Source organism: Lucilia cuprina, chromosome 4 (genome assembly GCF_022045245.1).
Source record: "Lucilia cuprina isolate Lc7/37 chromosome 4, ASM2204524v1, whole genome shotgun sequence".
NCBI lineage: Eukaryota > Metazoa > Arthropoda > Insecta > Diptera > Calliphoridae > Lucilia > Lucilia cuprina.
The window spans coordinates 82,097,921-82,124,382 of record NC_060952.1 but is presented as its reverse complement, the minus strand read 5'-3'; the positions used below and the strand labels follow the sequence as shown (position 1 = coordinate 82,124,382).

General features: G+C 31.4%; 5 protein-coding genes across 11 annotated transcripts in view; 2 read left to right on the top strand and 3 right to left on the bottom strand.

Annotated features, from left to right (window-relative positions):
• Positions 1 to 8,211, top strand: part of LOC111684778 (transforming acidic coiled-coil-containing protein 1) — a 61,350-nt gene extending 53,139 nt beyond the window's left edge. For 5 of the 7 annotated variants that reach the window (XM_023446984.2, XM_023446985.2, XM_023446981.2 and 2 more), the window contains 7 exons: positions 905 to 1,332; positions 1,415 to 1,494; positions 1,603 to 1,674; positions 4,746 to 4,850; positions 4,930 to 5,091; positions 5,168 to 5,317; positions 7,819 to 8,211. In XM_023446984.2, the coding sequence (XP_023302752.2) occupies positions 905 to 1,332; positions 1,415 to 1,494; positions 1,603 to 1,674; positions 4,746 to 4,850; positions 4,930 to 5,091; positions 5,168 to 5,317; positions 7,819 to 8,002 (1,181 nt within the window). In that variant the 3' untranslated portion in view covers positions 8,003 to 8,211. The remainder of the gene's footprint in view (positions 1 to 904; positions 1,333 to 1,414; positions 1,495 to 1,602; positions 1,675 to 4,745; positions 4,851 to 4,929; positions 5,092 to 5,167; positions 5,318 to 7,818) is intronic. The other 2 variants (XM_023446983.2, XM_046950010.1) reach the window with 1 other exon arrangement.
• A 9,633-nt stretch (positions 8,212 to 17,844) lies between these two features.
• Positions 17,845 to 18,977, bottom strand: LOC111684774 (3-oxoacyl-[acyl-carrier-protein] reductase FabG-like). Its single transcript, XM_023446975.2, has 2 exons — positions 18,802 to 18,977; positions 17,845 to 18,731 (listed from the first exon to the last, which is right to left on the bottom strand). The coding sequence occupies exon 2, from the start codon at positions 18,722 to 18,724 to the stop codon at positions 17,954 to 17,956; it is 771 nt and encodes a 256-aa protein (XP_023302743.1). The 5' UTR covers positions 18,725 to 18,731; positions 18,802 to 18,977; the 3' UTR covers positions 17,845 to 17,953.
• A 317-nt stretch (positions 18,978 to 19,294) lies between these two features.
• LOC111684775 (uncharacterized oxidoreductase TM_0325-like) lies at positions 19,295 to 20,279 on the bottom strand. Its single transcript, XM_023446977.2, has one exon. It carries the CDS (start codon positions 20,155 to 20,157, stop codon positions 19,387 to 19,389), a length of 771 nt encoding a protein of 256 aa, XP_023302745.2. The 5' UTR covers positions 20,158 to 20,279; the 3' UTR covers positions 19,295 to 19,386.
• Positions 20,280 to 20,985: 706 nt separating this feature from the next.
• Positions 20,986 to 21,980, top strand: LOC111684777 (3-oxoacyl-[acyl-carrier-protein] reductase FabG-like). Its single transcript, XM_023446979.2, has one exon. It carries the CDS (start codon positions 21,130 to 21,132, stop codon positions 21,898 to 21,900), a length of 771 nt encoding a protein of 256 aa, XP_023302747.2. The 5' UTR covers positions 20,986 to 21,129; the 3' UTR covers positions 21,901 to 21,980.
• Positions 21,981 to 23,824: 1,844 nt separating this feature from the next.
• Positions 23,825 to 25,941, bottom strand: LOC111684776 (60S ribosomal protein L13a). Its single transcript, XM_023446978.2, has 3 exons — positions 25,843 to 25,941; positions 25,148 to 25,388; positions 23,825 to 24,343 (listed from the first exon to the last, which is right to left on the bottom strand). Exons 1-3 carry the CDS (start codon positions 25,861 to 25,863, stop codon positions 23,988 to 23,990), a joined length of 618 nt encoding a protein of 205 aa, XP_023302746.1. The 5' UTR covers positions 25,864 to 25,941; the 3' UTR covers positions 23,825 to 23,987.
• Between the last annotated feature and the right edge of the window lie 521 nt (positions 25,942 to 26,462).

The following is a 26,462-nucleotide window of genomic DNA, read 5'->3' as shown; positions in this document are numbered from 1 at the left end:
TCTGTTCTAGTTCTGTTCTAGTTCTGTTCTTGTTCTGTTCTAGTTCTGTTCTAGTTCTGTTCTAGTTCTGTTCCAGTTCTGTTCTAGTTCTGTTCTAGTTCTGTTCTATTTCTGTTCAACTTCTGTTCAATTTCTGTTATAGTTCTGTAGTCGAGATGTTGATTTTGACTTGTTTAGGAATGTAACAAAACTTTTTACTTAAACAGGTTCCATTCATTACTGACTATTTGTTTATATCTGATAAATTCGAGCAGATGTTAGAGAAATAAATCATTGCAGAAATGTAGTTTGACTTTCAATTCTCAAACTTGTTTTTAATTTAAACAATCGCAAAAAGTTTTATTATTATTTAAGAGATCATAAGATTTAACTAGCGGCCATTAAACTTGTTTATAAAAGATTTAATTTTAATAAGTTTAATACATGCAATTTGTTGTTTAAAACAAAAAAAGAACTAATTTATTAAATAAATGTATTTTTTTATAATTTACTATTTATTCACTTTCAAGGTTTACTAATTAATAAATAAAGGCATAGCATAGTTTTAAAAGAAAAATTACCATATTTGGTGGATTTTGTTAAAATCTGGATAAAATTTTCATTTCTTTAAAAATTTTAATGTTTTACTATAGGATTGCAGTTGGATTTCTATAAATTTAAGAGATTAACAAATAGTTAATCTAAAATGCTATGAAATTCATTAGGAAATATTTAAATCACTTATAAAAGTAAAAAAGCATTAAATTTGAAATATTTATTATTAACCGTAAATAACAAACATCATTCTCATAATTAATAATACTAAATATGTTTTTTATGTATGTTTGTCTTTTTTCTCTCTTTTCTTTCATTTTTAAATGTTTTTACTACCACCGTAACACACCACTACTACCACAACTCACAGTTATTTTAAATCCATCCGATTTTGATTATCTTCTAACAAAAGGCAATAATACTACACCAGTGGATCGTAGTTCATTGTTATTGAAATTTGATCCATTGCTCGGTGTACCAGTGCCAGTTAATCAGGGACAACAGCAACTACAACAATTACAAATACCAACTAATACTATTAATCCTTGTTTAAGTCCAACACTTGAAGAAGACGAACATAACGACAGTAATCGTTCATTTGTTATAGACACAAAAGCAACAGGCGGATTAGGCGGCTCATTAGCAACAGGAGGTGGAGCAGGAATAGCAGCTGCAGGTGTAATAACCGGTGCCAGTGCCAAATTATTGAAAGAAAGATCACAAGAAGTTAAACAGCAATTGCAGTTGGAACAACAGGTCCAACAAAATAAACGCCAATTAACACAGGGAGTAAACAAAGTAAGTTTAATATTATTAAAAACAAATTATATTTCTAAATTTTATTCCCTTTTTTTCCTCTTTTATTTCTCTTTTTTTATAGAAGAATGCCACTATGAGTGTCGATGTGATTAAGGATATGAGTTTAGATAACGATTGTAATAAAACTTTTGAAAATTCCAAGTATGTTTTATTTTTTTCTATTTAGTACCATTTAATTGACCTTAACCTTGTGTTGTTAACATATTCATTTCCATGTTTGTATTTTTTTTTTAATTTTTAACACAATAGTTCCACACAATCGGATGATAAACAGATCAACTATAAAATGGATGAACTTGAAAAGAAAATCAAAAATGAAGTGTAAGTGAAATTTATTGTTTATTTACCTTTAATTTAGTATTATATAGGTTTCATTTATTTTTTTTTTTTGTTTATATTATTATTCGGAACATGCCATTTTGTGTAGAGTGTATGTGAACAATGTTTCCCTAATGAATGTAAATATCTATAAGTGTGAAATAAAATTATACACTTGTAAGAAAATTATACATTTGTAAGAATTCTGAAATAGTACTAATCTTTGGCTTGACTACAGACAATACTAGACAGTTCTAGTTTAGTTCTAATTCTGTTATATTTAAGTACATGTTAAGTTAAGCTTTAGTACAGTTCAAGTTCTAGATCAGTCCTAGTTCAGTTCTAGTTCAGTTCTAGTTCAGTTCTAGTTCAGTTCTAGTTCAGTTCTAGTTCAGTTCTAATTCAGTTCTAGTTCAGTTCTAGTTCAGTTTTAGTTCAGTTCTAGTTCAGTTCTAGCTCAGTTCTAGTTCAGTTCTCGTTCAGTTCTAGTTTAGTTCTAGTTCAGTTCTAGTTCAGTTTAAGTTCAGTGCTAGTTCAGTTCTAGTTCAGTTCTAGTTCAGTTCTAGCTCAGTTCTAGTTCAGACCTAGTTCAGTTCTAGTTTAGTTCTAGTTCAGTTCTAATTCAGTTTAAGTTCAGTGCTAGTTCAGTTCTAGTTCAGTTCTAGTTCAGTTCTAGTTCAGTTCTAGTTCAGTTCTAGTTCAGTTCTAGTTCAGTTCTAGTTCAGTTCTATTTCAGTTCTAGTTCAGTTCTAGTTCAGTTCTAGTTCAGTTCTAGTTCAGTTCTACTTCAATTTTAGTTCAGTTCTAGTTCAGTTCTAGTTCAGTTCTAGTTCAGTTCTAGTTCAGTTCTAGTTCAGTTCTAGTTCAGTTCTAGTTCAGTTCTAGTTCAGTTCTAGTTCAGTTCTAGTTCAGTTCTAGTTCAGTTCTAGTTCAGTTCTAGTTCAGTTCTAGTTCAGTTCTAGTTCAGTTCTAGTTCAGTTCTAGTTCAGTTCTAGTTCAGTTCTAGTTCAGTTCTAGTTCAGTTCTAGTTCAGTTCTAGTTCAGTTCTAATTCAGTTCTAGTTCAGTTCTATTTCAGTTCTAGTTCAGTTCTAGTTCAGTTCTAGTTCAGTTCTAGTTCAGTTCTAGCTCAGTTCTAGTTTAGTTCTAGTTCAGTTCTAGTTCAGTTCTAGTTCAGTTTAAGTTCAGTTTAAGTTCAGTTTAAGTTCAGTTCTAGTTCAGTTCTAGTTCAGTTCTGGCTCAGTTCTAGTTCAGTTCTAGTTCAGTTCTAGTTCAGTTCTAGTTCAGTTCTTGTTCAATTCTAGTTCAGTTCTAGTTCAGTTCTAGTTCAGTTCTAGTTCAGTTCTAGTTCAGTTCTAGTTTAGTTCAGTTCTAGTTCAGTTATAGTTCAGTAGTTTCAGTTATAGTTCAGTAGTTTTATTTAGTCTAGTTCAGTTTTTCAGTTCTAGTTCATCCCAGTTCAGTTTAGTTCAGTTCTAGTTCAGTTCTAGTTCAGTTCTAGTTCAGTTCTAGTTCAGTCTAAGTTCAGTTGCTAGTTCAGTTCTAGTTCAGTTCTAGTTCAGTTCTAGTTCAGTTCTAGTTCAGTTCTAGTTCAGTTCTAGTTCAGTTCTAGTTCAGTTCTAGTTCAGTTCTAGTTCAGTTCTAGTTAGTTCAGTTTTAGTTCAGTTCTAGTTCTAGTTCAGTTCTAGTTCAGTTCTAGTTCAGTTCTAGTTCAGTTCTAGTTCAGTTCTAGTTCAGTTCTAGTTCAGTTCTAGTTCAGTTCTAGTTCAGTTCTAGTTCAGTTCTAGTTCAGTTCTAGTTCAGTTCTAGTTCAGTTCTAGTTCAGTTCTAGTTCTTGTTCAGTTCTAGCTCAGTTCTAGTTCAGTTCTAGTTCAGTTCTAGTTTAGTTCTAGTTCAGTTTAAGTTCAGTGCTAGTTCAGTTCTAGTTCAGTTCTAGTTCAGTTCTCTGGCTCAGTTCTATTTCAGTTCTAGTTCAGTTCTAGCTCAGTTCTAGTTCAGTTCTAGTTCAGTTCTAATTCAGTTCTAGTTCAGTTCTAGTTCAGTTCTAGTTCAGTTCTAGTTCAGTCCTAGTTCAGTTCTAGTTCAGTTCTAGTTCAGTTCTAGCTCAGTTCTAGTTCAGTTCTAGTTCAGTTCTAATTCAGTTCTAGTTCAGTTCTAGTTCAGTTCTAGCTCAGTTCTAGTTCAGTTCTAGTTTAGTTTATATTTTAGTTTTAGTTCAGTTTTATATATGTATTTTTGAGTTCAGTCCTAGTCCAATTCTAGTTTAGTTTTAGTGCAGTTCTATTTCAGTTCAAGTTCAGTTCTAGTTCAGTTCTAGTTCAGTTCTAGTTCAGTTCTAGTTCAGTTCTAGTTCAGTTCTAGTTCAGTTCTAGTTCAGTTCTCTAGTTCAGTTTAAGTTCAGTGCTAGTTCAGTTCTAGTTCAGTTCTAGTTCAGTTCTAGTTCAGTTCTAGTTCAGTTCTAGTTCAGTTCTAGTTCAGTTCTAGTTCAGTTCTAGTTCAGTTCTAGTTCAAATCTAGTTCAGTTCTAGTTCAGTTCTAGTTCAATTCTAGTTCAGCTTTAGTTCAGTTCTATTTCAATTCTTGTCCAGTTCTAGTTCAGTTCTAAATCAGTTTTATTTCAGCTCTAATTTAGCTCAGTTCAAAATCAGTTCTAATTTATTCAAATCTACTTTAGTTATAATTCAGTTCTTGTTCCTCAAATATTATGAAATATCGTTTAAATTAATTAAATAATAACCCACATATTTTAAACATTTAAATTAAACAACCTTCTTACATTATAAAAAAGAAATAATGATTATTATTGTTAGTAATTTATGGTAATATTTTTGGCATTAGAAACTGTGTACAATGCAATAAACACACACACTATTTTGTTCAAACAAATAAAATGAATCATTATTGATTTTTTTCATACAGTTTCCTCCCCATTTAGAACCAAAAAACAGAAAATCTTTATTGAAACAACAAGCAACAACAAAACTTGTTGATTTGTTATATTTAGAAAAACAATTTTTCTTGCACAAATTCATAATAATATCTGTATACATTCCTTACATTTCTTTTATTTTTTAGTCTTAAAACAGAAGATATTGAAAAGAAACTTAAAGATGCTGAACAAAGGGAGGAGGCTTTAATCAAACGTATCACAGAAAAAGACAAAACAATAGCAAAAATGACGTGAGTTTTAAAAGTTAAATTAAAGTGTTTTGTAAAAATTTTTTAAAATTATATTGTTTTCTTTTTTTATTCCTTATAGAGGTGTTATTGAAGCCTATGAAAAAGCCATAGCTGAATTAATTGCCGATAAAGAGCAATTAACACAACACTATGAGAAACAATTGGCCGAAGTTAAGGCTGATCGCGATTCAAATTATCATCATTTAACATCGCTGGAAACAACATTTTCCGATTTGCATGTGTAAGTTGCAAATTGAACTTTATTAAATTGAAAGAGTTTTTTTAATTTTTATGTTTTTTTATTACTTGATTTATAGAAAATATGAAAAGAGCAAAGAAATGACCTGCCAATTAAAAGAAAGCGAAGAAGCTTTACAAGCTGAAAAACGCAAAAATTTAGAAAACCTTCATTTACAGGAACAACGATATGACAAAATGAAAAATCATGCAATGCAACAATTGGAAATGTAAGTAAATGTTTTAATGTTGTTAAAACTGTTTAAGAATCTGCAGTATATAGTCTTTAATTTGGTCTAGTGTATAGACTATAGTCTAAAGTATAGTCTGTAGTCTAGACCAAAGTCTTTTCTATAGTCTATTCTATAGTCTGGTCTGTAGTATAGTCTATAGTCTATAGGCCAGTCTATAGACTAGTCTTTAGTCTAATCTATAGTGAAGTCTACAGTCTAGAATACAGTCTAATCAAAAGGCTATAGTCTAGCCAACAGTCTAGTCTCTCTAGACTAGACTATAGTCTTGTCTATAGTCTTGTCTTTAGTCTAGTCTATAGTTCAGTTTATAATCTAGTCATAATCTAGTCTATAGTTTAGTTTATAATCTAGTCTATAGTCTTTAGTCTAGTCCACAGTCTAGCCTATAGTGTAGTCTACAGTCTAGTATATAGTCTAGTCTATAGTCTAGTCTATAGTCTAGTCTATAGTCTAGTCTATAGTCTAGTCTATACTCTAGTCTAGTCTATAGTCTAGTCTATAGTCTAGTCTATACTTTAGTCTAGTCTATAGTCTAGTCTATAGTATAGTCTATAATCTAGTCTATAGTCTAGTCTATAGTCTAGTATATATTCTAGTCTATAGTCTAGTCTATAGTCTAGTCTATAGTCTAGTCTATAGTCTAGTCTATAGTCTATAGTCTAGTCTATAGTCTAGTCTATAGTCTAGTCTATAGTCTAGTCTATAGTCTAGTCTATAGTCTAGTCTATAGTCTAGTCTATAGTCTAGTCTATAGTCTAGTCTATAGTCTAGTCTATAGTCTAGTCTATAGTCTAGTCTATAGTCTAGTCTATAGTCTAGTCTAGTCTATAGTCTAGTCTATAGTCTAGTCTATAGTCTAGTCTAGTCTATAGTCTAGTCTATAGTCTAGTCTAGTCTATAGTCTAGTCTATAGTCTAGTCTATAGTCTAGTCTATAGTCTAGTCTGTAGTCTAGTCTATAGTCTAGTCTATAGTCTAATCTATAGTCTAGTCTATAGTCTAGTTTACAGGCTGGTCTATAGTCTAGTCTATAGTCTAGTCTATAGTCTAGTCTATAGTCTAGTCTATAGTCTAGTCTATAGTCTAGTCTATAGTCTAGTCTATAGTCTAGTCTATAGTCTAGTCTATAGTCTAGTCTATAGTCTAGTCTATAGTCTAGTCTATAGTCTAGTCTATAGTCTAGTCTATAGTCTAGTCTATAGTTTAGTCTATAGTTTAGTCTATAGTCTAGTCTATAGTCTAGTCTATAGTCTAGTCTATAGTCTAGTCTATAGTCTAGTCTATAGTCTAGTCTATAGTTTAGTCTATAGTCTAGTCTATAGTCTAGTCTATAGTCTAGTCTATAGCCTAGTCTATAGCCTAGTCTATAGCCTAGTCTATAGTCTAGTCTATAGTCTAGTCTATAGTCTAGTCTATAGTCTAGTCTATAGTCTAGTCTACAGTCTAGTCTATAGTCTAGTCTATAGTCTAGTCTATAGTCTAGTCTATAGTCTAGTCTATAGTCTAGTCTATAGTCTAGTCTATAGTCTAGTCTATAGTCTAGTCTATAGTCTAGTCTATAGTCTATAGTCTAGTCTATAGTCTAGTCTATAGTCTAGTCTATAGTCTAGTCTATAGTCTAGTCTATAGTCTAGTTTATAGTCTAGTTTATAGTCTAGTCTATAGTCTAGTCTATAGTCTAGTCTAGTCTATATTCTAGTCTATAGTCTAGTCTATAGTCTAGTCTATAGTCTAGTCTATAGTCTAATCTATAGTCTAGTCTATAGTCTAGTCTATAGTCTAGTCTATAGTCTAATCTATAGTCTAGTCTATAGTCTAGTCTACAGGCTGGTCTATAGTCTAGTCTATAGTCTAGTCTATAGTCTAGTCTATAGTCTAGTCTATAGTCTAGTCTATAGTCTAGTCTATAGTCTAGTCTATAGTCTAGTCTATAGTCTAGTCTATAGTCTAGTCTATAGTCTATTCTATAGTCTAGTCTATAGTTTAGTCTATAGTCTAGTCTATAGTCTAGTCTATAGTCTAGTCTATAGTCTAGTCTATAGTCTAGTCTATAGTTTAGTCTATAGTCTAGTCTATAGTCTAGTCTATAGTCTAGTCTATAGCCTAGTCTATAGCCTAGTCTATAGCCTAGTCTATAGTCTAGTCTATAGTCTAGTCTATAGTCTAGTCTATAGTCTAGTCTATAGTCTAGTCTACAGTCTAGTCTATAGTCTAGTCTATAGTCTTTTCTATAGTCTAGTCTATTGTCTACTCTACAGTCTAGTCTATGATCTAGTCTATAGTCTAGTCTATAGTCTAGTCTATAGTCTAGTCTATGGTCTAGTCTATAGTCTAGTCTAAAGTCTAATCTATGGTCTAGTCTAGCCAATAGTCTAGTCTATAATCTTGTCTTAAAATAACTAAATTTATTTATTTAATATTTATTTTTGACATTTCTAATTATCTCTTCTCTTCTATTTGACTTTCCACTTTCCATAGCGCCAACAAAAAACTGGAATCTCTAACACGAGATCATTCAATAGAAATAACAAAACTGAAAGCCTTACTTAAAAAAGAAGAAATCGCCCGATCATCCATACATGAGCAATTGGCTCAAAAGACTAAAGAAAACGCTGAACTCGTTAAGATATGTGATGAACTCATCTCGGGGCAAGGAAGTTAAAGAGAAGGATCCATTTTTGTTTGATACAGTTTTTCTGTTTTGAAACCCAATACAAAATTGAATGATATTTGTTTTTTTCTTTTATTTTTATTTTTTTAAATACTAATTATTTATTTAATGTTTTCTAATTTGTATTTTAGTTACGTAAATAAGAATGATTAAAAGAAAGAATGAAAGAAAAGAAAAAATCTGCAAAAACACACACTTAATAAAAAAAGCGCACACAGAAAAAATGAAAATCCTTAAAAAAAACAAACAAAAGAAAACAACCAAAAATTCCTCAAATAATTAATTAATTTTTTTATTAATTTAATAAATTTGTTTTTTGTTGTTGTTGGTTTAGAAAAGCAACCGCGGTTGTGTTTCTTTTTTTTTTAAAAAGGCGCTTTAATTTAATGTTTGTTTTTATTAATTCAGAGAGAAGATTTAAACAAAAAAATAATAATTAAACTCAACTCATTAAATATAATGTTATTTTAAGTAACAAATAATAATAATAATAATATTAATAAAAGAAAACAAAAAATAAAACAACAACTAATACTTTATTCATTTAAAAACAAAGTAAAAGGTACTTTTACACGTACTTTTAAAAAAAAACCCATAAAAAATACTCTTAAGAGATTGAGTGAAGTTAAAAACAATAAAAGAAGTAAATAAAAAAAGAATGTAAGAAAGTTATGTAGAATGCTTAAATCTTAACAGTCACATACATACACAAGTTAATTTTATGTTTTTTTTTTTTATTTTAATATATAAAAATTTAAATAATTATCAATACTTTTTAATGTAATATTTGCTGCTAAAATAGATTTTAGTTTTCCTTTTTTAACTTCCTGTTTTTATTTAGACTGTTGAGTTTGTTTATACACAAAAAAAAACTGTTAATTTTTATTATAGAGCTAAAGTAAAAACTTTTATTAAAAGTTTTTTTTCTATTCCCTAATAAATAATTTATTTTCCTTTTTTTCATACAATTTTTTTTAGTTTAACATTTATTTTAACATATTTTTTTTGTAAACGCTGTATTTTAGTTAAGTTTAAAATTATTAAATTAAACAAATATAATTAATACTAAAAAAACAACAAATTGATTAATAAAACAACAAAAACAACAAATATGAATGTAATAAAAAACTATTTTTTATTAAAATTTAACCAAAATAAGGTTCATTTTAAAAACATTAATTTTTTTGAAAAATTTTCACTTAAATTTGAAATTTTTGAAATATTTTAAGAAATTTAAATTCTAATAGTTCTAGACTAGAACTACAAATATTTAAAACTCTAAATATTAAAGTTCATTAATGGAAAATGTAAGAAAAACTATATGTCTTAATTATAAACACATATTAAAGGTTTATTGAACAAATTTTGTATGAAATTTGTTGTCTATTTATGAATAAGAAACGTATTGGTACGAATGTGGTTTAAGGGCGGGTTTTACAGATAAAGATAATCTACATGCTTTGATTAAACCTAGTTTAATATATGTTTTGTGTTTTTCAGTAAACAGTAACGATACTTCTTATCTTAGTTTAACTGAGAATTAATGGCCATTTAAACTTAAGTTATAAGTGAGAAAACACAATTAACAAAAACAATAAAACAATGATTTCGAAAGAACAAAAACTTTATATCTTAAGTAAATTGCAATTTTTTGATTTATTTTATTTATTATTGTTTTAAATGTTTATTTAACATTTTTTTCAAAATTTTTCATTTTACAAAAGTATTATTTGCAAAAAAACAGCTGTTTATTGTTTATGTTTTTGAGTGAAAAGTTGGCAATACTAACAAAGTTAAAGTCCACCTTAATTTGTTCCGAGTTTAATCTAACAGCAAGTTAAGCCTAGTTTAACTGAGTAGTAAGAAACCCGCCCTATGTGTTTTAGTTGTGACGTTTTATACACGGAACTCAAAACTCGACCAGAGCAGTCCAAAATAGTTTTAAAATCATGAAGATTCTTGTAATAATAAGCAAGAGCTGGTATAACCCTTTTCAAAACATTTACAAGTGACAGATGGCGCAAAGGACCTTAAAAAGCAAATGTTTAAACGTTAAAAAAAGAAAATCATTACTCCAGTACGATAACCCGTAGCATAGAAAGTCATATTTAAAGAACGGCCAAATCCAAATATTAATGGCGCTTGGTTGGTTGGTTAACGTGGTAGTTCACTGCGCGCGAACAGACAAGTACAGTCGAAGAGACTCCGTTTTGACCGGATCACTCCACTTGTTAGATGTAGTATTTTATAGTCTTAGATCCAGCCTTTATCAGTGAGGAGTCTTAGGATATCATTAAGCTTAGATCTAGTTAGATATGAAGTAACTGCCAAGAAAACAATTCACATTCGCAGAGAAAATGGAAGACCGTTTCTTCCTTTTTCCTGTCTTTGCAACTGCGACAGTTTTCATTGAAGAGTAGCCCCAGTCTACTTGCATGCCAGCCTAGCACCCAGTGTCCTGTTGTAATTGCTGCTATTATTTTCGATATATCTGTTCTATTTCGGTTTATAAGGTAACTTGTGCGTTTCTCATTGAACGAGGGCCACAGCATCTTGGCCCCTTTACATGTGTCTAGATTATTCCATCTCTATTCAGACTTTTGAAGATAAAATCTGAGGATGACGCTTAAGCAAGGCGCTGTATTTTGTGAAACCAAAAAAGGTCCTTATTTTAAACTGTCGATATGATCTGACTACTGCAGGGAACCTGTACCAACAGATTCGTTTGAAGTGAACATAACGTAAATAACGGCGAGAATTAGAGGTCTGATTAGCCGCTGGAAAAAATATACATTTTACCACAAACGACACTTCATTCATTTTGAATTCTAGTTCGGTTCTAACTCAATTATTTTTGTTGATCAAGTTCTGTTCAAGATCAGTTTTAATTCGTTTATACTTCAGTTCTTATACAATTCGAGTTCAGTTTTTATTGAGATCTAGTTTAGTTTCATCACAATTCAATTTCTGCTCTAGTTCAGTACTAGATAGGTATTTTCCAATTCAAATCTAATTTAGTACCAGTTATATGGTCTCCGTTTTTACGGTGTATAATCCTTTTAAACCTAATCTAGTTCTAGTTTAGTTCAAATTCAATTCTAGTTTTGTTTTAATTTTGTTCCGTTTTACTTTCGTTCTGCTCCAGTTCATGTTCAGTTCTAGCTCAGGTCTAATTTAAGCTCTGTTTTAATTCGGATCTTGTTTAGTCCTAGTTCAATTCTAATTCAATCATTCTCCAGTTCTATTTCAGCTTTAAATTCAGTTATTTTTTAGTTATGTTCTATTTCAGTTCTACAGCAGTCAGATCTTGGTGAGTTTTAGTTCTAACATGTTCCAATTCAAAAGTTCAATTCTAGTTACATACTATTTCAGTCTTGATTCAATTCTAGTTCCGTTGTTTAGTTGTAGATCAGTTCTAGTTCAGCTCTAGTTCAGTTATAGTTGAGGTCTAGTTCTGCTCCAGTTCAGTAATAATTCAACTTCAATTTGAGTTCTAGATCAGTTGTACTTCAGTTCCAATGCAGTTCTACATCAGTTATTTTTTAACCCTACTTAAGATCTTATTCAGTTTTAATACAATCCCTGTTTTGTTCTAGTTCAGTGCTAGGTTTTTTCCAATTCAAATATAATTTAATCAGTTCTTCAGATCAGTTTTAGTGCAGTTCTAGTTAAGTTTTAGTTTCAGTATGTTCCAATTCCTATTCAAGTTCAATTCTAGTTACATTATATTACAGTTCTATTTCAATTCTAGTTCTGTTGTTGTTTAGTTTTAGTTCAGTTGTGTTCCAGTTCAGTAAAAATTCAATTTCAGTTCTACTTCAGTTATAGTTGAGTTCTAGATCAGTTCTAATTCAGTTGTACTTCAGTTCTACATCAGTTATTGTTTAGTTCTACTTCAGTTAGGTTAGTATTCTAGTCTGATAGGCCGGAGGCGGTAGATTCGATTCCCACCTGAGGCACTGGTTAGAGGCTTAGGTGTATTTCTTCGGATTTGATGTATAAACTAGTTCAGATTTACTCCAGTTCTAGTTCAGTTTCAGTTCACTTCTACTAAGTACTAGTTTAGTTCTACCTCTATTCTCAAGAATTCGTTTTGAAATTCTTAACAGGGAGAGGAATAAGCTTTTGGATTTGCTTTTAAAAAGTTTCAATATTTGTTTGAAATACCAAATATAGACCGAAAACTTGTTTATAATATAAATTATTATGAATGTATAATGTACCAAACCAAAAACTCTTTTTTTTTCACTTTCTACTATTCCAACCAAATAGTTGGTTTGCATTTAATGTGTTATTAAACATCTTATATTTCATGTTCTAAAACTTTCCTCTTTTTTTGTAAACTAACTTTTGGAAAATTTTTCTGCAATTATTTTATATTTCATGTTTAGTTTCTCTATTCCTGTCTAATTCAAATATGCCAATAATGAAAAAAAATAACTAAAATTTTCTTTTCTCTAATAAAAACTGCAATTAAATGCACGCCATATGACGACTTTCTTTACGACCATTATTATTTGTAATTTTTATGTTTTTTTTTAGTGTTTCCCAGAATTTCGCTTTCATTTTAATAGGAGTTGAAACAAAAATGAAAGTTTAGTAAATTCTTAACACTAAATTTTTATTATGTGGTTGAAAAAAAGTTTATATAAAACTATAAAGAAATTAAAAACCAATTTAAAATATAAATAAAAACGTTTTTTATAAAAGAAAAATTATTTAAAATTGGAATTAAAAAAATGAGTTTAAAATGATGTAATAAAAAGATTTTTTAAATGAAATATGTTTTAAAAAATCAATATTATTATATTCTTTGTTTATAAGCTCCACTTAAAATTTAAGATAAATTGTATGTTTAATTTGTTGCTTACTGCTTGTATCTTAATACTAAGGTCGGGTTTTTTTCAGGTAAAGATAATCTTCTTTGTTTAAACCTAGTTTAATATATGTTTTGTGTTTTTCAGTAAACAGTAACGTTACTTATTATCTTAGTTTAACTGAACGTTATTGGCCAATTAAACTTTAGTTACAAGTAAGAAAACACAATTTTAACAAAAACAATAAAACAAAGATTTCGGAAGAACTAAAACTTAATACATTAGGGGCGAGTTTTTCTCATAAAGATAATCTTAATTCTTTGGTTAAACCTAGTTTAATATTTGTTTCGTGTTTTTCAGTTATCAGTAAAGTTACTTATTATCTTAGTTTAACTGAGTGTAACAGGCCAATTAAACTCAAGTTATAAGTGAGAAAACACAATTAACAAAAACAATAAAACAATGATTTCAGAAGAACAAAAACTTAATATTTTAAGTAAATTGCAATTTTCTGATTTGTTTTGTTTTATTTATTATTGTTTTAAATGTTTATTTAAAATTTTTCATTTTTTTTTTTTTTTTTTTTTTTTGGGTTTTGATTAGGATGGCGGTGCATCAAGCACTCATATTGCCAGGTTATCACACGTTTGTCCAGAGAAAACCCCACCAACCGACCTATACCTTCATATAGGAAGTTGGAGCATCCGGACTTGATTTCATCAAAAGTATTAATGGTCTCCACCAGTATATATTTGAGTTTAAATGGTCTCCACCAGGTTATATCGTGAGTATTTTATGGTCTCCACCAGTTAAAAACGTTTGAGTATTCTATGGTCTCCACCAATAAAACATAACCTCACTTGAGGTAAAACGAAAGCACGAGGTTAATGTAGACAACATGTAACTTTGAACAGTTACATGAAGTAATACATTACACCAGTGCGAGCGAGACGCAAAACTGTCGAAAGCCAGGCAACAAACACAAGCCTGAACGCGTTTAAGAAATAATCACGATGACGCGAGAGTTGTTCCCCAACTCAGACCTGAATTGCGACTGAAATTTTTCATTTTATAAAAGTATTATTTGCAAAAAACAGCTGTTCATTGTTTATGTCTTTGAGTGCAAAGTTGGCAATACTAACAAAGTTAACTGAACTTAAATCTAAAACTGAAAAACACAATCATTAGTTAGACCTGGTTTACACTGGCAAACTTTTGTTGAGAAACTTTTGATTTTGTGTGTGAGAGAAAGAGATGGTTGATATTTCTTTTCCTTTCTCTCACAAACAAAAATCAAAAGTTTACCAAAAAAAGTTTCCTAGTGTGAACCAGGTCTTAAAGTTCGCCTAAATTTGTTCCAAGTTTAATCTAACAGCAAGTTAAACCTGGTTCACACTGGGAAACCTTTGTTGAGAAACTTTTGATTTTGTGTCTGAGAGAAAGAGATGGTTGATATTTCTTTTCCTTTCTCTCACACACAAAAATCAAAAGTTTCTCAAAAAAAGTTTCCTAGTGTGAACCAGGTCTTAAAGTTCGCCTAAATTTATTTCAAGTTTAATCTAACAGCAAGTTAAGCCTACTTTAACTGAGTAGTAAGAAACCCGCCCTAAACTAAACTTAAAGACTTATTTAAACTTGTACTATGTAAATTATTATTTAGACTTAATATTAATAAAAACAAACGACATTAAAGCATTACTGCAATTAATTTTTATTTAAAACACTAAAAATTAATATTAAAATTTTTCATTTTCTTAAAAAATATCAATCATTAATAAAAAAAAACTCCTTTAAACTAAATAAAAAGAATTCATCTCATCCAAAACACACTGTACATTTTGAAAAACTCTCTATATCTATATATCTCTATCTTTTAAAATACTTAGTACAGCTTTGTTAAAATCATGATCATCATTAAGATAAAACAAACTCCTTGAAAACACAATAACCTCCTCGTTCTCCTCTTCCTATTATTTAAAGGAAAAGTTGTTAAAGTTTATAATAAATAATAATAAAAAAACAAATTCTCCCGCAAGAAATGAAATAAATTAAATTAACAAAAAAGAAAACAAAGTAAAAACAAAACACAATAAAAAAAACTATATTTTTTTAGCAAATTAAAATGAAAATTAAAAAGAAAAAACAAACACACTAAACCTAAAATATCCGAAAAACATTTTGTAAATTTCATTTGCTTTTTAGATGATCTTTTACTTAAATTAAGCATAAAATTAAAATAATTAACAAAATGTCCTCTTTAGATTAATTAAAAAACCCTAAAGTATGTATGACAGACAGCTAAACAAAACTCCATTTTAAATTATTATTTGTTGTTTTTTTTTTAGGAGCATTTAGTATTTACTCCCTTAAACATAAATATAATTTAATTATTTAATAAAAATAAAAAGGATTGTTTTAGTTTATAAAACAATAATTAAAAAAAATATAACAAGAACGTAATATTTATAAAAAAATATTTAAATAAAAAACGAAATACGTTAAATATTGTATGTATGTATTCAAAGTAAGAACATTTAACATGACAAAGATGAAAACAAAATCCATTAAAGAAGAAACACCCTCAATTGAGAGTAAAAAAAAAATACAGAAATTAATTATAATTAATAAAAATTATTACATTATATACTAAATTATTACGTGTTTTATTTAATTTTAATATATTTAGGACGGGTTTCTCACTCATTAGTTAAACTAGTCTTAACTTGCTGATAGATTAAACTCGGAACAAATTTAGGTGGACTTTAACCGATATTTGTGTTTTTCAGTTTTAGATTTAAGCTCAGTTAACTTTGTTAGTATTGCCAAGTTTTCACTCAAAAACATAAACAATAAGCAGCTGTTTTTTTGCAAATAATACTTTTGTAAAATGGAGAATTTTTTGGAAAAATGGTAAATAAACATTTAAAACAATAATTAATGAAACAAAACAAATCAGAAAATTGCAATTTACTTAAAATATTATGTTTTTGTTCTTTCGAAATCATTGTTTTATTGTTTTTGTTAATTGTATTTTCTCACTTATAACTTGAGTTTAATTGGCCAATTACACTCAGTTAAACTAAGATAATAAGTAACTTTACTGATAACTGAAAAACACGAAACATATATTAAACAAGGTTTAACCAAAGAATGAAGATTATCTTTATCAGAAAAACTCGCCCTAATACAGTCACATTAGGATTCTGATCGGAGTGGTTTCAATTTACTAGTTCATTACTTTTTGAAAGAGGTACCATTTCTCGTTATAGTTTTCTCAGGAAAGGTAATACGGCATTTTCTATTTATCTTGATTAGCTGATCTAGAACTGAATCAAAACTAAATTAATACCGAACTATAATCTTAAGTATAAGTAGAGCTTAACTAAATCTGATCTAAAATTGGAACAGAACTAAACATGTTATAAACTTGAAGTAAACAAGAATTGAAGCGAAACTACACTAGAACTGAACTAAAACTGAACTAGAACTAAACTAAAACTGACCTAGAACTAGAACTAAAATAGAATTGAGCTAGAACTCAATTGGAACTAATCAAATTTTGAAGAGGGGTTCTTATAGGGGCTAGGATCAATGGGAGGCCCATTAATTATAAAATTCATGAGGGTTGTTGTTGTTGTAACAGCTAAAACAATGCAATAATATAGTTGGGGGGGGTGGGTTCTAAATCAATGTCCAGGCCTAAACATTGGGCTACTTCAACTGGATGCGTCCATAAATCCATTGGACATAGTAAAGTAAGGTTGGCTGAGCTGTTGAATATGCAGTGGGTGTCATAAGGGCCCTAATCACATTCAGGGCACTCGTTGGTGACGGCACGGTCTATATGTAACCAGTAGGCATTGAACCTGTTTTTTCCGTGTCTGGCGGTGGGCGACCTCCAAGTACGACATTCATGCGGTATCCTGCGATCGTGGAATTTATGACTTTTCTATGAATGTCGTTCAAAGCCGCCGAACACGTGGATCCTGCACATATCCTTTCTCGGGGGAGTATCCAGCTGTGTGATGTTAAAATTGGGATGACTTCTCCGTAGACATTCTAGGAGGTAAACAGTTCCTTTTGGGATGTCAACCTGACATTGTGTTTCCTGACTGTAAGGACCTTCATTTCCTCGTGCAGTCGATGTTCCGATGTAATATGTAAGCATCCTGTAACAGTACTTAGGGAGGCATTTTGGCAGCTTTTAATGTTTCTCCACTGGGTATCACTGAGCGAAGGTGACCACACTGGAGCAGCATAACTAACCACTGACCGACTAATCGTTTTATATGTAGCCAACAAGGTTTCTCTATCCGTATCCCAAGTGCTGCCGACCAGCGCTTTAAAGGACCTTGTTTCTACTTTGCAATTTGTGCGTTATTGCAGTGGCGTAAGCAGATGACGCAAAGAGGTTATCAGAAGTGAACCCCAATATTTTTGGGTGGTGCACGATCGAAATTTTAACTCCATCGACCACGATGCCAATGGTTTAGGTTTACTTCCTTCGTCCAGGTGGTAAAAAGTGTTGTTGACGACTTCGCTTACGCGCACTCAAGAACTGATGTATTTCGTGGAGATAACCATTCACCAGGAGGCAAATTTATCAATCAGGTGCGGGGAGTTTAGAGAGGTATAAGTTAAACAACAGCGATAGTACTCCATCTCAAGGTACACTCTGCGGGGTTTGGAGCGTCCGCGCATTACCCGATAGCCGGTTCTACGTACCAGAATGACCCATATTATTCGGCCAAAAGCTGTCAACCCCAGCTACAACAACAACAATTCATTCGACAACAATTCGTTCCCACGACGATTGGATCTTTGTTCCGGAACGACCCGATTCTCAATCGGCCAAAGATTATCAACTCAGTCACAGCTGTATCAACCGTAAGTTTTTCCCCTTGGAAGAACAGATACTTACCATTTCCAATAGGCTTCGTCAAATTAAAAACCATGTCTTTAAATTATTTTCACATCAGCACAAACCCAACAAATTATACTGAAACTTAACTAAAATAGATTTCCTTTACAGAAAATAAACACTTTATTTATTTAACCTTTTAACCAAATAAAGAGAATATTCAAAAAATAAATGCAAAAATATCGATAAGCAATTTCACCCTCTTTATCTGGGACACATAGCATGGCGTCCACCATCAACCGCCAAACTGACACCAGTAGTAAAAGTAGCCAAATCACTGGCAAGGAAACAAATGGCATTAGCAACTTCATCAGCCGTACCGGGACGTCCTAAGGCATGAGTGTTTTTGGAGTGTTCCAAAAATTTGGCATAAGTTTCAGCATCCATGCCGCCACGTTTATGTAGATTAGTAACGGTCACACCAGGATTAACACAATTGGCACGCACACCCTTGGCAGCCAATTCTAAAGCAACACAGCGTGTAAATTGATCTACACCCATTTTAGAAATGTTGTAGGCTAAGACTCCAGGGAAAGAGCGTATACCATTAACACTTGATACATTAACAATATTGCCTTTAGTTTTGATTAATTCTGGAGTAGCTAACATGGTTAGATGATACATGGAACGTAGATTGGTATTCATAACACGATCATATTGTTCTAGACTAGTGGTTTCGATGCTGCCTGTCTCAATAATGCCGGCATTATTAACCAAAACATCCAGTTTGTGTTGATGCTTTAAGGTATCTTGCCACAATTTGGCGGTGTCCGACTCTTTAGAAATATCACCCACTACTAATTGAGGCTTTGATTTACCCACTTCCTCACATTGTTTGGCCACCTTTTCCAAATTTTCAACATTACGTCCGTTTAGTGTAAGTATGGCTCCCAGCTTGGCAAATTTAACGGCAGCGGCGGCTCCTATGCCCGAACTAGCGCCTGTTATCAAAACTACTTTGCCAGCAAAGTTCATATTGTTGCTAAAATATGGAGATAGTATGTGTATTAGAACAACAAATAAGAAATTATTTTAATTTTTTTGTTAATTACGTTGCGTAATCGTTAAGTTTGTTTTGTGTTCCCGGCGTGTGGTCCCCGCTATCAACAGTTTCCTACTGTGGTAAAAGATGATTTTAATGTGTATTGTGGATGTGATCGTCTGATTAAATTTTAAATATTTTTTCTTTCTTGTATTGTCAATTTATTATTGTTGTCTTTTAGTTTATTTTGCGCTTTTTGTTTTGTTCTCATAAATCGGTTAGTTATCAGGTTTCTTTTTTGCTAATATAGCAGGAAAGAGAAACATTGTTAAGAGATGTGGGCCAACAAATGAGAATTTTCTAAAAACTATAAATCATCTATTAATTCCTTAATTCGTTTTGAAATGCAGGAAAGTATTATTTATCAAGTCCATAAAGTACAAAGTTATTATCGGAAGTGCGCATTCTAAAAAATATTGAAAGTTTCGAAAAAGTCTAGCATCTAAGGCGATTTATTTTGCCAATCATATTTTGATCAATATTTTCTTAAATAAAACAATATATTAAGAATCACAGGCACTCAAAATCAGTAAAATCTTTATTATTTTAGGTACTTTACATACATATAATTATTAAACACATACTAATAATCAATTTATCTTGGACACATAGCATGACGGCCACCATCTACCGGCATATTAACACCAGTTATAAAACTGGCCTTATCACTAGCCAAAAAGCATATAACACCCGATATCTCATCAACGTGGCCGGCACGTCCCAAAGCATGAGTAGCTTTACAATGTTCTAAAAATTTAGCATAAGCCTCTTCATCCATGCCACCACGTTTATGTAACTCTGTTACAACAACACCAGGATTAACCGAATTACAACGTACACCTGCTGAAGCCAATTCCAAAGCAACACATCTGGTAAATTGATCTACAGCCGTTTTCGATATGTTATATGCCAAAACATTGGGGAATGCTCTTAAACCACAAACACTTGAAATATTAACAATATTTCCTTTGGTTTTCTTTAGCTCCGGCACTGCCAGCATTGTCAGTTGGTATAGCGAACGTACATTTGTATTCATAACACGATCAAACTGTTCCAAAGAGGTATTTTCTATGCTACCATTCTCTATGATACCTGCAGCATTTACTAAAACATCTAATTTTTTAAATTTGTCTATAGTCTGCTTGATAATATTTTCTACATCTTTCTCCTGGCACATATCCGCTTGTAATCGCAAATGATTGCTAGAGTTGACACATTTCTCAGCTGTTTCTTTTAACTTTTCCACATTGCGTCCAACTAATACTAAATCAGCTCCAAGTTTGGCAAATTCTTCAGCTGTTGCTGCTCCAATGCCAGAACTGGCTCCAGTGATAAGTACTACTTTTCCCTTAAAATCCATTTCCATGTGGTAACAATAACAATTGGAATGTTTTTTAATTAGTTTGAAATGTGTTAAAAAAAACCGGTGTTATGACAGATATTTTCAATGTTATTGATGATAGATTCGAGTTGCCAGATTGGCTTAAAGTTACCTAAATTTATGGGAAAAGTTTGTTAAATGGGATTTTATAAATTTCCTTTAGAAAACATAATCCGACAGAGCCAGAGTTTATAAAGAATAAATTCGATTTGAAATAAACTCATCTTTCAAGGGAATATATTCTACACCCAAAATGGCTTTTTAATGTAGATGTAACAATGGAATTCGACGTAAAAAACTTTTTTAGGAAATGAAACCTATATATATGAAACCAAAAGTTACAGAAAGTCAATTTATTGAAGTCCCTATACCGAAAATCAATTTATAGTTAATACATCATTCGCAAAGTTTAGCATTATGATAGAATTATGGTAGAATTAGATTTTAGAGTTTTTGACTTTTTTCCACTTTTTTTAAATTTTTGACTTGTTTCTACAATTTTCGACTTTTTCCGACAATTCGACTTTTTACGACTTTTCGACTTTCTTCGACTTTATTCGACTTTTTTCGACTTATCGACTTTTTCGACTATCAGACTTTTCGGCTTTTTTCGACTTTTATTCACAAAGTCGACTTTTCGATTTTTTTCACAGACGATAGTCGATTTATCGACTTTTTTGGAGCAAAATAGTCGCTTCGACTTTTCGTACAGGTGGTGGGTATCAATGGAAAATATTTGTGTCGGATGGACATGAGAGTTTTTCATGAACAAACTATGGGGAATTAAATGGAAAAATGGAGATTTTTGTGGGGACATCAAACTAAAGATTGGCGACATGGTTTGAAATTTTTCTGGCAACACTGATCTCAACAGTTGCACACAGTGTGCGAGTGATTGAAAAAATAGAAAAGTACTTAAGAATTTTTCCATCGAAAAAACGTAATTTTACACCAAATATGGATTTTGCTGATAAAGTTATAATTGTTACTGGTTCCAGTTCTGGAATAGGTGCTGCGGCTGCTGTACATTTTGCCGAATTGGGTGGCTTGCTAACCTTAGTGGGACGCAATGTCGATAAACTACAAGAAGTAGCAAATAAGATTCAAGCCATTAAGGGTCAGGCTCCCCTAACTGTCAAGGCCGATATGGCCAACGAGGAGGATGTTAAACGTATTGTCAGTGAAACCTTAGCTAAATATGGAAAAATTGATGTTCTTGTTAATAATGCTGGTGTCTTGGAGACCGGTACTATTGAAAATACCAGTTTGGAACAATACGATCGTGTTATGAATACTAATATAAGAGCTGTTTACCAACTTACCATGTTGGCTGTGCCAGAATTGATAAAAACTAAAGGTTCCATTGTTAATGTGTCCAGTGTTAATGGCATTCGCTCATTCCCTGGTGTTTTGGCATATAATGTCTCCAAAGCAGCTGTTGATCAATTTACACGTTGTGTTGCCCTTGAATTGGCTTTGAAGGGTGTACGTTGTAATTCAGTTAATCCGGGTGTTATTGTTACCGAAATTCACAAGAGAGGTGGCATGAATGAGGAGACATATGCTAAATTCTTGGAGCATTGTAAAACTACACATGCCTTGGGTCGTCCCGGTCAAGTGGATGAAGTGTCAGGTGTTATTGCATTTTTGGCTAGTGATAAGGCCAGTTTCATTACTGGTGCTAGTTTGCCAGTCGATGGTGGACGTCATGCTATGTGTCCTAGATAAGAATTTAGTAAACTTTTGTTATTGTTTAAAAGAAATGCATTTGTAATTGTTGTTATATAAATAAATTGTTAATTTGTGCATTTTTTTTTTTTGTAAATGTTATTGGGTATCTGAAAATTGCCTGGAATTGAATTAATCTATAGATTTTATAAACAAAAATCAACACAATTTTAAACAGGTAAGTCGGGTGAAGCCGACCCTACACCTGTTACAAAAATTAAAAAAGTAAGAAATAATAAACCATATAATACCCCACAACTGTTACAAAAATGAAATGTGATTTAGTTTTCATAAGACATTTAAATTTAATTGTATCTTGCCTCAGATATACTTAAGCCATTTATTGTTGCATAAAACTGTGGACATTTAGTTAAACTTTGAAGGGGGCATCTTACAGGGGCTAAGGTCAAATGAGGCCCTATAATTATAGAGTTCTGATGGTCATCAAGGCTAGTATAGAACATGGTTTAGCAGCTTTTTGTCGATACACGAGTTTATTAAACATAATTATGAACTAAAAAGCCATATTCCGCGGGTTCGGTTGTATGGGGTCTAGGTGAAGTAATGGAACGATCTTAACCATTTTCAATATGCATCGTCCCTGGGACAATAGAAGATCATGTACCAAATTTCAATGAATTATTTTCAAAGTTGCGTCCTGTAGTTTGATTACAAGGTTTACGTGGACGGACGGACATAGCTAATTCTACTATTTATTGTGATTTTCAGCATGATAATGAACCAAAACCTTTGGAAAAGTTGATCTAAGAGTAGTTATCGAGTAATGCGACCCAAATTATTTGATTGTCTATCAAAATCTCCCGACTCAAGTCTTTTAGAGATGCTGTTCGGCATTCTGAAGCGCTGGGTCGAAACTCGCAGTTTTAGAAAACATTGCAGCTTTCGAATGGCTTAAAATCCGCTAGGGATTAATTACGAACTACACTAGTAACTAATCTATTCCATAAAGGTGTTTGGAACTCAAAGGGACCAAAGATTTTCATAAGAAGATCAAAAGGTTGCTTAAGTTTCGAACAGCTATTTATGGAGTTAATTCAGTTATTATTTTCTTGTAACTCACAGCGAAATGGAATTAAACTTTTGTTGTTGTTAGTATAATGTAGACATATAATATAATTATTATCAATTATATAATTTTGAATAAATCAATTAAAATAGAAATTATAGCACTTTGTATACAATGCCAAAAAAAGTTGCTTAGGTTTCGAACAATACTGTATACCCTCCCCACCAAAGTGGTGTAGGGTATAACAACCTGCACATAAAGTGTATCTTCGTTGCCACAGATACCTACATTCGTATATATTGCTACGTTTGCTACAAAAAATAACCAATTAAGGTGTTAAAAACTAATTAACAACTTCAGGAATTGTTTTTATGTGTAATTGTTACAAAAAGAGTGAGAGCTACTAAGTGCACAAAAAGGTTATTCTAATTTCATCGCAAAAGATTTAACGCAAATTGAGAACTGGCCCTTTGGAAGCTTTATGGAGTTGATACTCGTACTAAAGAACGCTTTTAGAACTAGTTCTTTAATCAATCGTTTTTGTTCAAATTGTGCCACACTCAGAACTAATTTTAAAAAAGCTTACTAAAAATAGTTCTGGAAAAAGTTTTTGAGGTGATTTGTTATTGTATTGAGAAACAATTAATGAATATCTAATAATAATTGGAGCATTTATATTCGATATCGAAAAAATCAGATAAGTTTATTTACAAACAAAATTGGATACTCCCGAAACATTTTGTTGTTCAGTTCATATACGAATATGATTCGTTTTAATGGCATTTATATCGAAACTAGTTTTATTTTTTGCACCCATTCCAAAATAAGTTGTTTTATTAGGTTCAAACATATTTTCAATTAAAAATAAAAACACAAAACCACTAAGGGCTACAGAAATTTGTTTTAACTTATTTTTTTATTAAAAACATGGGCCTTTTTGTTCTTGACCGTCCCTTATTTTTTTCATATTTTTTCTCAAAAAAATACAAGTTCTTTCAATAAAAAAAAAACCTATTTTCACACAACTAAATTATATAGAAAAATGTATATAATACGAAATTTAACATTCGTAACCATAGGACTTGATGATCTTGTTGAAGGGTTCGGCTTGCTTGGCAATGTTTTCGCGAGCCTTGACAGTCAACTTCTTCATGAGTCTGTTGTGTTTCAAAGTGACTTGCAACTTAGCCTTACGTTTGCGTTCCAAACTCTTGACGACATCACCGTGGTGCCAGCCGACTTCGTTGGACAAACGGCCCAATTGACAGTATTTGCGGTCAGAGCGCAAAGTCAAGATGCGCATAGCGATGGGTACGCAGACACGACGACGCTTATCGTAGGGCGATGGGATACCATCGAAGACACGGAGACGAGCCAAAGCAGCTTGACCGCGCTTGGTTTTGTGTGGGATCATGCCTGTAAATAGAAATATAGAAAAAAGGGTTAATGTTTTTTTCTATAGTTTATAGTTGAGTAATATAAAGTTTAATTGCGAACTATTATCAGTTTTTTAGTTTGGTTTCATGTTTTCACATCAAATAATGTAGGTAAGAAAATTTTGTTCATCATGTTAGAATAGCCCTTGTTGACAACATTGGTATAATATTAGAATTGTTTACATACCTAAAAAGAAAAGAATGAAAGAGATAAATTAAAAAAATGTTTTGCTTCAAGTGTTGCTATATTTATGACAGTGTTATTGATCAGTTAAAGATTTGTTACATATTTTCGAATTCAAATAATGTAGGTAAGATAAAATTGTTCATCATTGAAGAGTTTAAGAAGAAATGGTTTTTAATGAAAGTTGAAATCAAGTTTATGAAATGTTCTTTTAAATCATTTGTTAGTTTTTTTAAGTCTTTTCAGAATAATATAAAATATCAACTGTCTCATATTTAGGATAATCCAAAACAAAAACAGGATTTGCAATTATTAAGATGTAAAAAAAAAACATGATAATCTTCCTCCACCTGTTGAAGCATTAAGACGGAAATGCCTTTAGTAGATTGAGAGCCAATACCGAACTTAAAAATGCCCTCTCAAAGCTGACCTTGAATGTTATAGCATCTTTGTTTACTAAACAAACAACATTATATTACAAGATAACTAAAGCCAATGCTTATGAAGCCTTCGGCATTGATTATTAACAATTTGTTGACCTCCAACTTTCATTTTAAACCACATTTTTTTCACTACACACTATATCTCAAAGAAACTTACCTCTAACAGCCTTGTAGAAGATTCTGGAAGGGGCACGGAAGTGGAATGGACCACGGGCAGGGTTGACATTGCAACGTTTGCGCAAGTAAGCCAAGTACTTGATCTTGTTTCTGTAGAAATGACCAGAAAGGTTCAATTCTTCGCAACGGACAACAGCAACTTTGCCACCTTGCAACAAATATTTGGCAACAACGGAAGCCAAACGGCCGACCAAATGGCCACGACCATCAATAACAACGGCCTAAAAGCAAAAAAACAAAAAGTACAAACCATGAAATATGTTTTCACTAAATTGAGGTTAAGATTTTCACAAACAACAAAACACACATAAACAAAGGCTGCAACATAGCTAACTTTACTATTAGCTTATTAAAAATTATAACTTTTTACATTAATTAACAAAATTTAAACACTTTTGGTTTTATTTTACTTAATACAAAAGTATTTTCTGCTTTCCATTGAACACAAACATTTTTCTATACATTTTATCAACCAAATGCTTGATACAATGTCACTTTTACAGCACGTGTATGTTGTGGCCGTAGTTTTTATTAAAATTTTCCATTTTTTCTTTTGAAATCTTGGGAATTTTCACACACATTTTCTTTATAATTTGTTTAGGAACATTTTTATTTAGTTTTAAACTAATTTTTCTCATTAAATTGGTGATTTTTCATAAATTTATCACCACTTACCCTATTCGTTAAACCAGTCATGTTTAAGAACCGCACGGAAAGAAATGGACGAGCCTCGGTTGCTTTGAGCGGAAACGGCCATGTTGAAATTTTGACATTTCATATGCTTGCGCAAGCATTTAAATGTCATTTTTTCATACAGTGTTGCATTGAAAGCAAACAGTGCTGTATTTAGGTTATTAAGCAAATGACAACTCTGTTTTACAACCGGCTAATTCAAGTCATTGTTGTTTGAAACAAACAAAAGTGTTTGCTACAAACATGAGGTATGAAAAATACATTGCTTTTTGTCAAACCGTAAGTGCCTGTCCACACATGGAGACTTAAGTTAAGAGACTTTTTTTAATTCTCTTTTAAATTGTCCTTAGACCTGGTCACTTCTAGAAAACTTTTTCTTAATTCTCTTTTGAAGTTTCCTTAATGTCTAAACATAGAAATTTTTTCCCAAACTACGTGTTAATTTGAATGATTTGTTGTCGTGCGAATGAGTAGAAAAAGACCTGGTTTATATTGAGAATCTTTTGTTAAGAAACTTTTGATTTTGTGTGTGAGAGAAAGAGATGGTTGATATTTCTATCTCTTTCTCTCACATACAAAAATCAAAAGTTTCCTACTGTGAA